The sequence below is a fragment of the Mobula hypostoma genome, chromosome 14 (genome assembly GCF_963921235.1).
Source record: "Mobula hypostoma chromosome 14, sMobHyp1.1, whole genome shotgun sequence".
Lineage (NCBI taxonomy): Eukaryota > Metazoa > Chordata > Chondrichthyes > Myliobatiformes > Myliobatidae > Mobula > Mobula hypostoma.
In genome coordinates this window covers 5271156-5290143 of record NC_086110.1, presented here as the reverse complement: position 1 = coordinate 5290143, position 18988 = coordinate 5271156, and the positions used below count along the sequence as shown (strand labels likewise).

At 43.6% G+C, this 18988-nt stretch overlaps 1 protein-coding gene across 2 annotated transcripts in view; it reads right to left on the bottom strand.

The window, feature by feature from the left end:
- The window catches only part of LOC134356069 (L-fucose kinase), a 370621-nt gene that overhangs the window by 327768 nt on the left and 23865 nt on the right, over positions 1-18988 (bottom strand). For both annotated transcript variants that reach the window (XM_063066612.1, XM_063066613.1), the window contains exon 2: positions 18325-18526. In XM_063066612.1, the coding sequence (XP_062922682.1) occupies positions 18325-18454 (130 nt within the window). In that variant the 5' untranslated portion in view covers positions 18455-18526. The remainder of the gene's footprint in view (positions 1-18324; positions 18527-18988) is intronic.

The following is an 18988-nucleotide window of genomic DNA, read 5'->3' as shown; positions in this document are numbered from 1 at the left end:
TTCACATGGGTGCAGGAATCCATACCCAGAGTCCCTAAGGCAATCCTACATTGAGTTCAATGCTGACTGGCAACTCCTGTGACGCTGCTGGTGCCAAACTGTATCAGTCTCTGCCGTTCCTTTGGATTCTTCAGCTGCATGGAGAGGGGGAAGCCTGCTACATAGGCAACAGCTTGCTCTCCATATCATACTGCCCTTGCTTGCCAATTACATAAACAGCTATTATGCAATATCCATGGTCGACCCCAACTAACAGAGGGCAAATAGGGCGAGAACGAGGAGGAGGAGGAGGATCACTGAACTCAAGTAAGATGTTCTCCTGAGTGGTTGATTACAGTATTGGTTTGTCCTCAGGTAGCTGTACGGACTTATCTGGTACCTACATATCCGGAATGTTAGGGTGGATTCCTTTAATAGAGAATGTCAATGTGTGACTTTGTTTAACGTATGGAGGCTGATGCAAAGACAGTCACCACATGGTCCTGGACAGGTTGGGGTCAGGGCCCAGTGACACGGAATGCAAGATGACCGGGGACCCTTCACAGGTGCAGCTTTCCTCCTGTAGGTTTTCACAAATAAAACGGCAGAGGCGTTTTATGTTTCTGAAAAGCTGTAGCAGCTCATTTATTGAGCACCAAAAATTGAAAGCGAAGCACACCAAAAACCCTTTATGTATTACATTATCACATCAGACCAGCCTCTTAAAGTGAACCCCAATTCAATGTCAGGGGTTGTGAATTATGTACATTTCCACCAATTACATTACCCTACACAGGTATCCCTAGGATTTACTAATGCCAGCAGCTTGGACAAGCCACTCATCTTGGGTGCTATGTTCCAGGGGTGGAGGAACCGCAGGTGCCTCTGGCTCGTCCGGAGGTGCTTTGACATGCTCAGGGTCAAGTCGTGATAGCAGGGGCATGATAGTGAATCCTCCAAATCTTGGCCGGCTGGTTTAAGGTGATCTACCGAATACATCCAGATTTTCCCCTCTTATCTATGATAAAAGTCTTTTCTCCCGGTTCGAAAACACAAATCGGGTCATCATTAGGGGTCTAAGGAGGTGTTAGCAGACGAAAAGAAATGAGGCAGAATGTAGGTCAAAAGGAACCCAAGAGAGCTGTACATCATAATGGGAGGCAGGAAGAGGTGCAAAGAAATTCAATTTATTGAGGAGGTTGGAACGCTGTTGAAAGGCCAACAGGCCGTCATGGCATCAGGAATGAAATCACGGGGTACTCGTAACGGCTGCCCCTACAGCAAGTCAGCCAATGATGACTGCAGGCCTCTTTAGGAACAGGGAACAGTTCTGAGCCCCAGTATGACCCACGGGAGATAATCATGCCAACACGTCAGTCAGGGAAGCTCTCTGAGCCCCGAAACAGTTCACAAAGGCCATTGACTGCAGATGATACGCCCTGGTATAATGTAGCCTAATGCCGAGGTTCTGGGCCATCGCAGCCCAGAGGTCTGATATAAATAAGGGGCCACGGTCAGAGGAAATATCAGATGGGGTGCCAAACCAAGCAACCTAGGTGCTGATGAATAACCAAGCCACATCTGCAGCCATTGTCGATGCTGGGGGGATGATCTCTAGTCACCTGGTGGTATGGTCCACCGTGGTAAAGAGTTGTGCCGGGGGATGTAAAAGGGACCAACAAGGTCCACATTGACGTGGTCAAACTGTCACGCAGAGACCTCAAAAGGTGCCAATGACGCCTGAACACGATGGTTAATTTTTCTCCTGCTGGCACTCCACACAAGCTGCAGTCCAATCATGCATGCCCTTTCAAAGGCCGTGCCACACAAACTTTAGTGCAACCAGTTTCTGTGAGGTCTTCCAGCCCAGATGTGAGAGGCCATGTCTGGAGTCAAAAACTGTCCACCTCCAGTTTGTGGGCATGATGGGCAACCAGTTGAGACATAGATAGATAGACAGACATACTTTATTGATCCCGAGGGAAGTTGGGTTTCGTTACAGTTGCACCAACGAAAAACAGAGTTTAAATATAGCAATATAAAATCATAAATAATTAAATAATATGTACATTATGCCAGATGGAAATAAGTCCAGGACCAGCCTATTGGCTCAGGGTGTCTGACCCTCCAAGGGAGGAATTGTAAAGTTTGATGGCCACAGGCAGGAATGACTTCCTATGACGCTCTGTGTTGCATCTCGGTGGAATGAGTCTCTGGCTAAATGTACTCCTGTGCCCAACCAGTACATTATGTAGTGGATGGGAGACATTGTCCAAGTTGGCATGCAACTTAGACAGCATCCTCTTTTCAGACACCACCGTCAGAGAGTCCAGTTCCATACCCACTACATCACTGGCCTTACGAATGAGTTTGTTGATGCGTTGGTGTCTGCTACCCTCAGCCTGCTGCCCCAGCACACAACAGCAAACATGATCGCACTGGCCACCACAGACTCGTAGAACATCCTCAGCATCGTCCAGCAGATGTTAAAGGACCTCAGTCTCCTCAGGAAATAGAGACGGTTCTGACCCTTCTTGTAGACAGCCTCAGTGTTCTTTGACCAGTCCAGTTTATTGTCAATTCGTATCCCCAGGTATTTGTAATCCTCCACCACGTCCACACTGACCCCCTGGATGGAAACAGGGGTCACCGGTACCTTAGCTCTCCTCAGGTCTACCACCAGCTCCTTAGTCTTTTTCACATTAAGCTGCAGATAATTCTGCTCACTCCATCGCACAGGAGAAAAACTGCAGCCTCCTTGAACTTAATGCCAGCCAACTGCAGGCCCAAGCCTGAACATCTGGATCATATGGTCGGCTGACAGCCACCATAGTTAACCCCTTTGTGTACAGTCTCAATGGCTGGCTGTGAGAGGCAATCAGCCACAGTATCATTTTTCCCCTTGATATGTTGTATGTCAGTAGTGAACTTGGTATATCACATTGCTGCCATGTAGACCAAGGGTCTGATATTCAGGCCATTGCATGCACAAGGGGTTTGTAGGCAAAGAACACTGTGAAATAGTGACCTTCTAGAAGAAAATGAAAATGGCGGATAGCCATATAGAGACCAAGAAGCTCACAGTTAAACATGCTGTACTTCCTTTCAGGAGGAGACGGAGCTGCCGGCTGAAGAAGGTGAGCAGCTGCCACACGGCTCTGACCAACTGTCCCTGTACAGCAGAGTCTGAGGCGTCAGTAGTAATGGCTATGGGTGTGTTGGGGAGCGGGTGCACCAGCAGGGTCGCGTTGGAAAAAGATTGTTTGGTGCCCTCAAATGCCCTGGGTCATGTCCGCTGACCAGTCAAGCACTTGTTTTGGGGTATTGCCTTTAGCCACATCAAACAGGGGAAGCACAAGTTCAGCAGCTTGTGAAATGACACAGTGATAGAAATTCACCATGCCTATAAACACCTGTAGTCTTTTTTAGTAGCGTGGGATGGTGGGAAATCTATAATATGGCTACTTTTGATGGGAGGGGTTCAACACCTTCTGCAGAAATCCGATGATCAAGAAAGTCAATGGTTGACAACTCAAGTTGGCATTTAGCAGGAAATTTAGCGTGTTGGCTTAAGCACTGGAAAAGTGTACAGAGATGGGATCTGTACTCAGATTTGGATGTACTAGCAACAAGTATGTCATCCAGGTAAACAAAAAGATAATCAAAGTCTTTTAATACAGAATCGGTAATCACCATATGGGCGGCAACCACCATCAGACTTGGGGACCATGTGGACAGGTGAAGTCCAGGGTCTATTTAACCAGCGTATAATACCACGTTTTTCCATGTTGGCAAACTCAGCCTTCACAGTTGCCAGCTTTTCTGGGTCCAGTCTATGTGCACAGGCATGGACTGGCAGGCCAGATGTGGAAATATGGTGTCAACCCAATCTCTTAATGACTGTAGTGAAGAATATGGGCTTGGTGAGGTTTGGGAATTTGCCCAGCACTCGAGTAAACTCACATGCAATGGTGCATGTACTTGACAAGAGTCATTGTGGGGAAATTACTAGAAGAGGAGGGTAACGACCAAAAGTCTTTGACATCCACAAGCCGACGGTTCTTAAGATTGACCAACAGTCCTTGGGCACACAGAGGTCTAGCCACATTAGCCAGGATGAAGTCCCATGTGTAACACTGTCCACTAAAGCAGAGCATTACCCATCATGTCCCGCAAGTCTGGATCTTGCTGTTGATGGCCTCCAGAGAGGTTTTGACACTCTTTGCCTTCTCATCAGTAAGCGATGCTGGCGGTACACTCACTTGAGCACCCTCATCACACAAATCGTCCTGAAAGGGTGTCCATAAAGAAAAGTAGGCATTCCTAGTGGCTGGAACCAATGGTGTTTACAGACCTCTGATGTCCCAATGTGCTGTCACTATCGAAGCTGCAAGGCGGTCGGCACTTCTCAGCGTTCGTACCAAAGCGAGCGTGGTAAAAACACAGGCCCGTGCTGCGTTGTTCGTTTCGCAGCTGAGGGCATCCTTATGTTGGACTGGGCTTACTGAGGTAGAGAGAGGAGGAGGAATGATGCATCATTGCCTGGCTGAGTGTAGGCCATCAGCTATCACAGCAAGCTCCCTACAGTCCTTCATAGGTGCATTAGCCAGGGCTATGCGAACTTGGTCAGGCATTTGCTGCAAGAAAAATTCTTTAAAACTAAAATAAGGTTGGTGATTTCCCAGGAGAGGCAGCATCTGGTCCATTAGCTCCAAAGGTCAGGCAAGAAGAGCAACTATTAGGCAGGTTCACACTCCCAGAGTCTAAAAGTCTGTAAAAGGTGAGTTTTCAGCGATCAGTATTTATCGTGTTCAGGTGGGTGATCTGGTAGACTCAACACTCTCGCAGCCATGGAGTTACTGAGCAACACTACCACATAGAAAATTTGGTGTTGTTGGCAGAGATTTCTCGAAGCTCGAATTCGGCCTCGGATTGTACAAACCAAGTGACAGCATTTTGCTCCCAAAACTGCAGCAGTTTCCAGGCAACCGCCTTGGCTGACATGTTCAATAACTCTAGAGCATCAGTCACCAATGCAGGTATTTACAAATAAAACAGCAGAGACATTTTACATTTCAGGAAAGCTGTAGTAACTCATTTATTGAGCACCAAAACACTGAACACAAAGAGCACTAGAAACCCTCCACGTAATTATGTCATCACGTCAGACTAGCCTCTTAAAGTGAACCCCAACTCAACGTCAGTGACTGTGATTTATGTACATTTCCACCAATTACACTACCCTACACTTTGCCTTCACTACTTTTGTGATATGTCATCATCTTCTGCCACTTCCACCATTGAGGTCCTGCTTGGATTTATGATTGGTTCTATGTTACCTAATCTATGTTTCTCACCTAATTTACAAAATTTCAGGTTATACGTTGAAATGTCTAGATCAGTGTTTTAATCTAGGCTGACATACAGCGCAGGACTATGCCACCTTTGGAGAAAAGCAGGTGAGCTCTCCGACTGCCCTAACAGGGCAGCACAGTAACATAGTAAATAGCGTAACAACTTACAGCACCGGCTGCAAGATCGGGGTTCAATTCCCACCGCTGCCTGAAAGATATTTCTCCCCGTGAGATCATGGGTATCCTCTGTGTGCTCCAGTTTTATAGCAATTCCAAAGATATACAGGTCATGATTAGTAAATAGTGGGCACGTTATATTGGCGCCAGAAGTGTGGTGATACTTATGCGCTGCCCCTCCGACTGCGTTGGGTGCTGATGCAAACAAAATATTTCACATGGTAATTTGGATGTACATGTGACAAACAAAACTAATCTTTGCCTTTTATATATCACATTGTTCAGCTTATTACTTTGTAGAACCTTGCTGAACTCAACTCCCCATTTCTCAAGTGAGATGATCAGATATCAACCATTTAAGACACACAGTCAGAAAACCACTTGCAGAATTTTTTTTGACAAATACTATCAGGTCTCTTGAAGTCAACCAGGTGCAGCAGAGGTGTGTATGTAAACTGTAGTGTAAAGTTAGTTGCCTTCAGTGTATTATCATAGGATGCACAACTGCAATGCAGCAAGGAGAGAGAGTGTGTAAAAACATATTTCTGCCCTACAAGGGGTTAAGTGAGAGTTTCCAGAGCTGGCTGGTAAAATGCAATGACCCCAGTAATATTCCCCCAGAGTCTGAGAACAATGTTCTGAAACTCTTATTAAATGTTTGAACATACCGAGCTTCCTGTTTAAGATGGTGCTGGTGAACCTCGGCGACTTCTGGCAGTTGGCCAATGAAACAAGGAATTTATTACCTACATCCTTCATATACGTGAGGAGTAAAAATCTTTATGTTACGTCTCTGTCTAAATGTGCAATGTCCAATTTATAGTAATTTATAATAAACAGTATTTTCAAAAGGATAGTCAATATAACACAGAAATACAATTGCATCAGCATGAATTAATCAGTCTGATGGCCTGGTGGAAGAAGCTGTCCCGGAGCCTGTTGGTCCTGGCTTTAATGCTGTGGTACCGTTTCCAGGATGGTAGCAACTGGAACAGTTTGTGGTTGGGGTGACTTGGGTCCCCAATGATCCTTTGGGCCTTTTTCACACGCCTATCTTTGTAAATATCCTGAATAGTGGGAAGTTCACATCTACAGATGCGCTGGGCTGTCCACACCACTCCTGCGATTGAGGGAGGTACAGTTCCCATACCAGACAGTGATACAGCCAGTCAGGATGCTCTCAATTGTGCCCCTATAGAAAGTTCTTAAGATTTCAGGGCCCACACCAAACTTCTTCAACCACCTAAGGTGAAAGAGGTGCTGTTGTACATTTTTCACCACACAGCCAGTATGTACAGACTACATGAGATCCTCAGTGATGTTTATGCCGAGGAACTTAAAGCTGATCACCCTCTCAATCCCATTGATGTCAATAGGGGTTAGCCTGTCTCCATTCCTCCTGTAGTCCACAACCAGCTCCTTTGTTTTTGTGACATTGAGGGAGAGGTTGTTTTCTTGACACCAGTGTCAGGGTGATGACTCCTTCTCTGTAGGCTGCCTCGTTATTATTTGAGATTAGGCCAATCAGTGTAGTGTTGTCAGCAAATTTAATTAGCAGATTGGAGCTGCGGGTGGCGACACAGTCATGGGTATACAGGGAGTAAAGGGGACTTAGTATTAGTCTTGAGGGGCACCTGTGTTGAGGGTCAGAGGGGCAGAGTTGAGGGAGCCCACTCTTACCATCTACCGGCAATCTGACAGTAAGTCCAGGATCCAGCTACACAAGGCAGGGTGAAGGCCGAGGTCTCTGAGCTTCTTATCGAGTCTGGAGGGAATTATGGTGTTGAGTGCTGAACTGTAGTCCAAGAACAGCATCCTTCTTCTCCAGATGTGTAAGGACTCTTTTTCTGGATATGATCATCACAAACAATAGCCTGTAATTTCCCTTTGGACTTGGAGGCAATTCGATATGGCAGAACCGAGATAAGAGCAAGGCGATTTAAGCACCAGGCCGAATTGGGAAGGTTGGGTAAAGGCCAAATCGAGTTGACGGGATCCAGGCCCAAGAACGCACCGAAGAGGCTGAACCCAATGTTTGGACTATGATTTAAGTGCCATGATGAATCAGAAAGGTGGGGTACAGGCAGAATCGAGGTGATGGGGTCCAGACACCAGAGCGTAACGAAGCAACTAAACCCGATATTTGGTTGACAATTTAGGCGCCAAGCCAGACCAAAAAGGTATTGGGACCCAAGGTGAGAGAGAGAGGCCCGGTCAGCTCACTGCTCTGCTCTGATCTGTGCTGAATGAAGGGTCTGTGAACTAAGGGTCTCTTTGTGGAGCTCAGTTAAAAATGCTACCTGCTTACATTTGTTTTTTTTTCTCCGCACATTGGGTGTTTGATGGGTTCTATTTTTTTTTTAATGGGTTCTTTTGGGTTTCTTTGTTTTGTGGCTGCCTGTTAGGAGATGACTCTCAAGGTTGTATAATGTATACATCTTGTTGTTGCTGTTGTAGAGTGCCATCAAGTCATCATCGACCCCATAGACAGTGTGGGGCTTTGCATGACAAGATATGGAAGTAGATTGCCAGGCCTTTCTTCCGCACAGATATTGCTGTTGCCCAGGTTGGGACCTGGCCAGATTTGAGCTCAGGACCATCACCTCAAAGTCCAGTGCTGTTGCCACTACACCACCAGCCGGACCAACGTGTACATACTTTGATAATAAATTTTAAACATTAACATGATCAACATAGTAATTAATTAGCAACAAAAGCTCTGGAACGATAGCCAGGCATTGCACATTTAAAAAGTAAGGTTAGTTTTCTATGGAGGCAGTGATAAAAGTTATTGGGAGTTGGGTTCCAGAAGAGAATACACCATTCTGCGTTTTAAAGAGCAAGGAGACCATATTATAAATACTGACTGCTCAGATAAGTGCTACAAAATAATTATAACTAATGAAAGTTAATCTTGCAACTGATTTGTCAAGATGCTTTGGAAAGTTGTCCCTTTATTCATTGACCATCAATGTTAAACAAACATTGAAAATATCTAAATCAGAGTAGACACTTTAAAAGCCCACAAGAAATAGGAGCATAGAACATAGAAAACCTACAGCACAATACAGGCCCTTCGGCCCACAAAGCTGTGCTGAACATGTCCTTACCTAGGAAATTACCTAGGGTTACCCATAGCCCTCTATTTTTCTAAGCTCCATGTACCCATCCAGGAGTCTCTTAAAGACCCTATTGTATCCGTCTCCACCACTGTCGCCGGCAGCCCATTCCACGCACTCACCACTCTGAGTAAAAAAAAACACTTACCCCTGACATCTCCTCTGTACCTACTTCCAAGCACCTTAAAACTATGCTCTCCCGTGCTAGCCATTTCAGCCCTGGGGGAAAGCCTCTGACTATCCACACAATCAAAGCCTCTCATTATCTTATACACCTCTTTCAGGTCACCTCTCATTCTCTATCGCTCCAAGGAGAAAAGGCCGAGTTCACTCAACCTATTCTCATAAGGCATGTTCCCCAATCCAGGCAATATCCTTGTAAATCTCCTCTGCACTCTTTCTATGGTTTCCACATCCTTCCTGTAGTGAGGCGACCAGAACTGAGCACAGTACTCCAAGTGGGGTCTGACCAGGGTCCTATGTAGCTGCAATATTATCTCTCGGCTCCAAAACTCAATTCCATGGTTGATGAAGGCCAATGCACCATATGCTTTCTTAACCACAGAGTCAAACTGCGCAGCAGCTTTTAGTGTCCTATCGACTTGGACCCCAAGATTCCTCAGATCCTCCACACTGCCAAGAGTCTTACCATTAATACTATATTCTGCCATCATACTTGACCAACCAAAATGAACCACCTCACACTTATCTGGGTTAAACTCTACCTGCCACTTCTCAGCTCAGTTTTGCATCCTATTAATATCCCATTGTAACCTCTTCATAAAGTAGGTAAAAGGTCATTAAACATAGCAGCCTGTTTTTTTCTGCGAGAAACCTTGATGACCAACATATGTGCAAAATTTGTTAGAGCACTATTTCCCCCTGAAGGTAGTTAGCTAGGGTTTTAAGATGCTTATCTCCTTAAGTAGTCATGCATAGAGATAGGTCAGTTTCAGTATGTTCTGTGTGTGTAAGCCATTATGACTACTTTGTAATTTGTCTTTCGGAGCTGTCATGTGTTACGTATATAAGGATATAAATGCAACAGGTTAGCAATGGTAAAACACACATGTACACAGAACTAGGATAATAGGAATCAATCAAGCTCTATCGCAGTCTAGGGGTAAAATGATCAGTCTCAAGTAACGCGAAGTTCAGTTCAGCTGAGTACAGTTCGCAGTAATCACTGTTGTGCCGTTGGAGAGAGAGAGAGAGTGAATATGCAAATTTCTGATGCAAACAGACCTCGCAGTTGGCTTTCGGGCGAGTCCTTTTACTGTCTTCTGAGGTCACCGACTGTGACCCCTCCATTCCGGATACGATCGTTCTTCCGCAGTGAACCCGGCACCCAGGCAAGGGCGGACATATACACCAGGTTCCCGCCGATCGTACCATTTCACCTTGTGCGTCTATGGTCGGTCCCGCGACCAGACCTCCAAACTATCACCAACTTGTGGGGGCACACCGCACTTCCAGGGTCTCGTTATCTCGTGATGCCTGTCTTGCCTTAGCAAACCTGTTCCTTTTATCCCCCTACTGGGGTATCGCCTGTCCATCAAACTTCAAACAGTTCAGGCTCAAAGCAACCGGTCTGTCAATACCCGGAACTGTGTCTCCTTTTATTAATCTCTCTCGTCTCTCATTAACATTTGGAATGTTTCTCCATTGTCTCTCTTATCTCTCTCATTAACATTTGGAATGTTTCTCCATTGTCTCACTTATCTCTCTCATTTGCATCAACCTTCTGATTACTTGGTTTTTCGTCACACGTAGTAAATAACTTTGGCTCCAGCCTGTCTTGTGTGGGGGGTATCTGGACGAATATATCTGTGTTGTGAGAGGAATTGTTAGTTAGTGGATTGGGCAGGATTGGTCATAGACTGTTCCTGTTTGAGCGACTAACTGAGTATGCCCCGGGTGCTTGGAATAAAGAGTTTGTACTTATACGGTCTCTGAGTAACTTTATCCGGATTCGACTTCCACACTCTGACAGCCCCTCCACACTATCCACAACACCCCTAACCTTTGTGTCATCTGCAAATTTACTAACCAATCCCTCTACTTTCTCATTCATTTATAAAAATCATGAAGAGTACGGGTCCCAGAACAGATCCCTGAAGCACACCACTGGTCACCATCCTCCATGCAGAATATGACCCGTCTACAACCACTCTTTGCCTTCTGTGGGCAAGCCAATACTGGATCCACAAAGCAATGTCCCCTTGGATCCCATGCCTTCTTACTTTCTCAATAAGCCTTGCATGGGGTACCTTGTCAAATGCCTTGCTGAAATCCATATACACTACATCTACTGCTGTACCTTCATCAATGTGTTTAGTCACATCCTCAAAAAATCCAGTCAGGCTCATAAAGCACAACCTGCCTTTGACAAAGTAATGCTGACTATTCCCAATCATATTATGCCTCTCAGGATCTTCTCCCATCAATTTACCAACCACTGAAGTAAGACTCACTGGTCTATAATTTCCTGAGCTATCTCTACTCCCTTTCTTGAATAAGGGAACAACATCCGCAATCCTCCAATCCCACAGAACTTCTCCCTCGATGATGCAAAGATCATCACCAGAGGCTCAGCAATCTCGTCCCTCACCTCCCATAGTAGCCTGGGATACATCTCATCCGAGACCAATACCAGGCCATTTAGCCCATCGAGTTTCTTCCACCATTTCGTCATGGCTGATCCAACTTTCTTCTCAGCCCCAATCTCCTGCCTTCTCCCCGAACAATCAAGAACCTATCAACCTCTGTCTTAAATATACATAAAGACTTGGCCTTCACAACTGCCCGTGGCAAAGAATTCTACAGATTCACCACTTTCTGGCTAAAGAAACTCCTCCTCATCTTAGTTCTAAAAGGATGCCCCTCTATTCTAAGGCTGTCTCCTCTAGTCTTATCAAACATGAAGCCAAGTCAGCTTTCTCTCCCACAGCCTTACTACACATAACACCCACCCATCTTTCAAAGGATCTATTTCACATCAAATGAACTTAGAATAGGCCATCTATGTGCAAGTTCCACTATATATAGTTTTTATCAGTTGCCTAGACACTTTGATCAAGCCAACTGCACATGTGGTCAATTCTAAACTCTAAATCTCTCTAGGGTTCTAAACTATCATTACAAATCTGTTCGTCCACCAATCAGCACATACTCACGTACATAAAAGTGGCCACTGATGTTGTAGCTTAATGTGAACATCGTAAACGAAAGGAGAGGACATCCACAAGCCTGTGGGGACAGAGATTGGAATGGGAGCAGATGCGTGCTAAGAGAGCCAATAGGAGAGGACTGCAAGGAATAGAGGATTATTTGCACAACACAGAAACAGACCCTTCAGCCCATCTAATCCGTGCCAAAATCATTTAAACTGTTTACTCCCATCAACCTGCACCAGGACCATAGACCTCCATACCCCTACCATCCATGCACCCATCCATTCTTCGCAGAAACACTGAAATAAAGCTCAAATGCACCAGTTGTTCTGGCAGCTCATGCCACACTTTCATGACTCTCTGATTGAAGAAGTTTCCCCTCATGTTCCCATTAATCTTTTTACCTTTCACCCTTCACCCATGACCTCTGGTTGTATTCCCACCCAACCTCAGTGGAAAAAGTCCGCTTATCTATACCCCTCATAATTTTGCATATCTCTATCAAATCTCCTCTCAGTCTTCTAGTTCTAAGGAATAAACTCCTAACCTATTCAATCCTTCCTTCTAACTCAGGACCACCAGACCCAGCAACATGCTTGTCAATATTTTCTGTACTCTTTCAACCTTATTTACATCTTTCCAGTAGGTAGGTGACCAAAACTGCACACGATACTCCAAAATAGGCCTCACCAACATCTTATACAACTTCAACATAACATCCCATCTGCTCTACTCAATACTTTGATTTATAAGGGTCACTGTGTCAAAAGATTTCTTTATAACCCTATCTACATGCTTTGCCACTTTCAATGAATTATGGATCTGTATTCCCAGATCCCTTTGTGCTATCACACTCCTCAGTGCCCTACCGTTCACTGTCTAAGACCTACCCTGGTTGGTCCTACTGAAGGGCAACACCTTGCATATGTCTGCATTAAATTCTATCTGCCATTTTCAGCTCATTTTTCCACTGATGCAGATCCATCTGCAAGCCATGATAGCTTTCCTTGCTGCCCACTACACCCCCAGTCTTGGTGTCATAACCATACTATCATCCAGATCATTGATATAGGAGCAAACAACAGTGGACCACTAGTGTACTCATTCATTTATTACATGATTTTTATTCACTGTAGCTTTTTCTCCCGATCATACCTCTATTCTCCACTCCTCCAGCCCCAAACCTACTAACATGTATTTAAAGTCTATGTGTAGTTCATTCATTCCTTCCTCTGGCACTCATCCCCATTACAATTCCTTCTGTCCTTGAAATGATGGAAGTGTGCAATAAAACTCTCTTCTCTAGTTATATACTCACTTCCCTAACATTTTTATCCCAATGCCAATTTTCTGAATAGCTCAGGTATTAACCCAGAAATTTAATCTTTGAGGTTCAGTTTCTTAATTAATATCTAGTACACACCAAACAGGAGCTCTTATCTAAGCGTTTCTATATTTTTGTTCTCAACAGGCTTCAGATGATTAGAAATCCGCTTTTTGCCCAATAACCTGAGATGTTCCTCCCTGAAACTGAGTAGGCACAATACTCTATGTATCCTTTCAACCCTTCATAGAAAGGATACTTCTTGTGTCATTAATCATGGCATTATAGTCACATCCTCCTCCCCCTTTAGGACAACTTCTGCTTCAATGTACTTTGTACAGTGTTTCTGATGATCTGACAATCTGTCTCTTTAGCCAGACAGGTAGCAGGTACCGTGTACAGTCTGAACTGATCAATTTTTATTCTCCATACTTTACTTTCTCTTTACCCATCAGTAGCTATAAAACCTGCTCTGACCCTATTACACCCCTAAAGATATGTTTAAATTCTGGAGTAAACTATCTAGATTTCCTTTCTGTGTTTGAAGAGTTCACACTTGTTCTCGATAATAACTCTGACCTACAAAGATTCAAAGACTTGAGGTGAGACATAAACTTCAGACATGTTCATTTGAGACAATTTCACTCTGTACTATTCCTGTATTTTGCAATTCTCACACAAACCTGAGACACATGAGAGACTGCAGATGCTGAAAATCTGTAGCAACCAGCATATAGTGCATGCTGATCTCACACAAACTTTTCTGTTGTTACAAATGGTTTCATACTTTACAATAAGTATTTCATTTGTAGTGTACAAAAAGACCAGAGAAAAATGCAGTTTGTGATGTACTTTTATGTAAACCATTACATCACAGAAGCAAGTGGAGCCACCCATTGCCCACTGCACCTTCTTCCTCTCTCTTACAACCTCCCACTACATTTAGGAAACACTCTGTTGAAGATCACTTTGTGTGATCATCCCATATAGCAACAGAAAAAGAAGTCTAAAAATTCCAGTCCATCCTAAAGGCTACTGTAGATGGGAACTGCAATGGCCACTATTGACTGTTTTATGATGGGCTTCAATATAAACTACTTCTGTGTGAATGACCAGGATGTACCCATAGAATTGTTAACCGTGTCCTAAATCATGGTCTGCCCATGCATTAGGCTGGTCAAAAGGTGCAGCCTAATATGACATGTTCATATGTGGCATCAATTATATGGACATTCAGGAATGAGAATCGGTAAGACGCCCATTGCAAATTTACATCTATATGTTATGTAACTGAGTTTGATACTCATGTGTAAAATAGTACAGTTTTCCCTCTACAAATAACATGTTACGGTAAATGTACTCTATGGAAATATACTTGTTTTTTCACAGAAGTAAAAGAAAACATCTAGCTGTTCAATGCTGGACCTTCAGCCAAGGTGTTCAATGCTAGACAATTGTTCAGGTGGTGCTAGAAAACAATGGCATACGCTTGTGTGACAGCTGTAATCGAAGACTGTACCAACTTCTCAAATATTCATAGTCAGTATATTGACAATTAATAGGGTGTTGAAACTCCATCACATGGAAATGAAGCAGTGACAGGGTTATGGAACCGGGGTATCTGTACGTACAGACAAATTGTCAACATGGTACATGTAGGTTTTACAAAGAAATACTGTATTCCATTTCATACACTTTTCCATGTGTTTCAATTTTTCTCTTGTGATTAGAGGATAATGGAGCTGGAGTCCAACGTGATACCACAAATTCATCTACATTGATGAAGCTGGCTTCAATATGTCCAAGACACAAAGACGAGGGAGGAATGTGGTAGGGCAAAAGCCAACAGTCATGGTACCATGCAAGAGAGGTTCAAACATTACCATGTATGCAGCCATATCAGACACTGGTGTTCTGGCACACTTCACAATGGTTGGGCCATATAACATTCCATACCTTATCACAGTCCTTGATGAGCTTTACAGATAACTCTTAGTGTCCAAGAAGAAACAAGATGCCAAGATCAATAGCCTATACTATGTCATCATAAGGGGCAATGTATCTTTTCACCACTCATCTGCAGTGATAGAGAGGCAGCAACCATAGAAAAGAGTGAACAGAAGACATTTCAGGCCGAGACCCGTCATCACTGTACTCCAGTGAGTATAGGTCCAGAGCCATCAAACTCTCAAATATTAACCCTTTCAATCCTGGAATCATTCTTAGGAACCTCCTCTGAACCCTGTCCAAGGTTAGCACATCTTTTCTTAGATACATAGCCTAAAACTGCTCACAACACTCCAAGGGCAGTCTGACCAATGCCTAGAAAGTCTCAGCATTATTTCCTTGCTCTTATATTCTAGTCCTGTCAAAATGAATGTTAACATTGCACTTGCCTTCCTGACCACCGACTCAACCTGCAAGTTAACCTTTAGGGAATCCTGCACGAGGACTCCCAAGTCCCTTTACATCTCTGATTTTTCAATGTTCTCCCTGATTGGAGACCAAAGTGCAAGACCATACACTTCCCTACAATATATTCCATCTGCCACTTCTTTGCCCATTCTCACAATCTGTCTAATCCTTCTGCAGACTCCTTGCTTCCTCAACGCTACCTGCCTCTCCACCTATCTCTGTATCATCCACAAAGTTGGCCACAAAACTATCGATTCCATCAGCCAAATCATTGATATATAACATGGAAAAAAGTGATCCCAGCACCGACCCCTGCGGAACACCACCAGTCACCAGCAGCCAACCAGAAAAAGCCCTCTTTATTCCAACTCCTTGCTTCCTGCCAGTTAGCCAATCTTCTATCCATGCTGATATACTTCCTGTAATCCATGGGCTCGCAACTTGCTCAGCAGCTCGTACACGGCTGCTTGATAGAAGCCTCCTGAAAATCCAAGTAAACAACATCCACTGACTCTCCTTTGTCTATCCTGACTGAATTCCAACAGATTTGTCAGGCAAGATTTCCCTTTAAGGAAACCATGCTGATTTTGGCATATTTTATAAAGTGCCTCCAAGTTCCCTGAAACTTTATCCTTAGCAATGAAGTTTTAAACTAAGTTTTGTTATATTATATGCCCTCTCTTTTCCTTTTATGCTGTCTTTAACCTCCCCTGTCACGCAGAGTTGCCTCATCCTCCCTTTAGAATAATTCATCTATCCTGCACTTTGTGAATTTCCTCCAGAAACTCCAGCCACTGCTGTTTTGCCATTATCTTGATTGTGTCCCCTTCCAATCAACTTTGGCCAGCTCCCCTCTCATGACTTTGTAATTCCCTTTACAACACTGATGCATCTGACTTTAGCGTCTCCCTCTCAAACTTCAGCATGAATTCTATCATTTTATGATCATTGCCTCCTAAGGTTTTCTTTACTTTAAGCTCCCTGATCAAATCTGGTTCATTACACAACATCCAGTTCAGAAATGCCTTTTCCCTAGTGGGCTCAACCATGAGATGCTCTATGTCACCTCTTTCTACGGATTGAAGTTCACTTTTTAACGCAAACCCCCCACCCCCCCAATACTGCCTGTCTTTTTGATACAGATGCTGTAATCTGGATGAAAACATGTGGTCCAACATTAGGGACAGAATAGATCAAAGGTGGTTATCATTGTCCCGTATTTCTGTCAGCAGAGGTGTATTAATTTTTTTTCCTAAAGGTGAGCAATTGTGTATTTGACTTTCATGTAACAACAGATGAGAGTATAGTGAACAACTGCTGAGATTATAGTGAAGATTGTGTGTTTTCATACTTGCATCTCATTCTGTTGGTCTTTCAATGTTGTAATCATTGTATTTACAATAATGGACTAAATGTCCTGATTTCTGGCACAGGTAGCACACTGTACACCTGACTACACTGCTAAGTGTGAATGGTGTCAGTGAGGAGAATGGTCAGTGTTTTGCCAGAGATTATCCTGTCACTGTTCATGATGTAATGCTGTTTTAATTGAATTATTCACCTTTGCTGCAAGTATTTATTGCTTTAATTGGCTGAGTGTGTTTTGCAAACCGTGTTAGTGTTTTGCGGCTGTGTTGACTGAGAATGTCGATGCTGTTTTGACCTGCGTGGTTAAGAGATTGAGGAAAAACTGTGAGGCATGCAGACAGGAGATCACCTCGGTATTTTTTGACAGTTACTATTAGAACACTTAAAACGAACCAAGTGCAGCGGAAGTGTGTGTGTTGAACGTAGTGTAAAAAGGTAGTTACAGTTCGTGTAATAGCATAGGAAACACAATTGCAATGCAGCAAGGAGAGTGTGTGCAGAAAGCAGATATTTCTGCCTTACAAGGGATAAGTGAGATTCTAGAGCTGACCGGTGAACTGCATTAACCCCAGTAACATCCGCCAGAGTCTACGAACAATGTTCTGAAACTCCAACTATGTATTTAAACACACTGAACATTAACATGATCAATTTAGTAATCCAGTCTAAACAGAAGCTCTGAAACAATAGCCAGGTACTGCACATTGAAAGGCAAGGTTAGTTTCCCATGCAAGCAGTGATAAATGGGATTTTGGAAATAGATCCCAGCAGAGACTACTGCATTCTCAGTTCCAAAGGGCAAGTAGTTTTAATGAGACAATACTGCGAATACAAACTGTTCAGATAACTGCTACAACATAATTGCAACTTATGAAAGTGGATCTTGCAACGGATTTTTCAAGATGCTTGGATGGTCAACGAATAAGGGACTACTTTGCCACGTTAATCAAACATTGAAAATACCCAAGTCAGTGAAACCAACTCAGCTTCCTCACTCACAGCTTACTACTCTAAACACCCATCTTTCAAGGGGCCTATTCCACATCAAATGAAATTAGAATAGCTCACCTATTTGCAAGTTCCACTATTTAAAATTATTTACACAACTATCCCAACCCTCGTCAACCTCTTCTACTTGCTACCACCTTAATTACAGCAACAATGCATTTCCAAAGTATTTTGTCAAACATCTTCTGAGATCCAAGAGCAAAAATTAAATTCAATTTTCCAGCAACTGCATAAGTTCTACACAACTAAAGAAAAACAGAATCTAATTCACAGTGGACAATTTGCTGTCATAGTGACAGCAAGAATGATTTCTTCCTCAAATCTTCTACAAAATGAATAGTTACCAGTTAACAGCTTGCAATCAATGTTTGGACAGTTTACTCATGCACAGGTTCTGCAAAACATACCTCGCTGGAAGGCATGTAGACTGTCTTTGTACTGGCATGTGAGGATGATGATAGTCCAGTCCACTTTTCTGGCTTGGGCACTGAAGTTCGGCTCTTCTGATACCAATGGCTCACTGCCTATGTTCACCATTCTTACCAGTTTCTTCACCTCATGCCATCCAATTGCTTTTCAGATACATCACATACGTAAGCAGGTCGCTTCCTGGAAATAATGCAAAATAATTATTCCATGGCAAATGGTGGCAACTGCATGGATAAATACAAAATGGTACACTTAAAATCAAGGTGGAGGCAATGGATAACAAGAAAAGAACAAGCCCATGCAATTTGTTTGGGTTCAGACAGTAAAACTCAGTATATGTGGCTTTCCCAGACTTTGATGGTGCTGGAATGATAGATTTTCCATTCCATTAGGTATTATTCCCATTTATACTCCAAAACAGTTAATTCACATTTTTCTTTTGGCATGCTAAACGGTAGTACAATAAATATATCAATGCAAGCTCAGGGCTCTGGTATGACACAGGAGAGTGTGGGAACTGGGACCCCCAGTGTGTTAGGACAAGGGATGGGTGTGTTGCCTCGGAGTCGTACAGGAAGCATGGGCACTGGGCCTCTGGTGCATTAGAGGCAACATGGGAATTAGCACCTGGATGTCTGATCA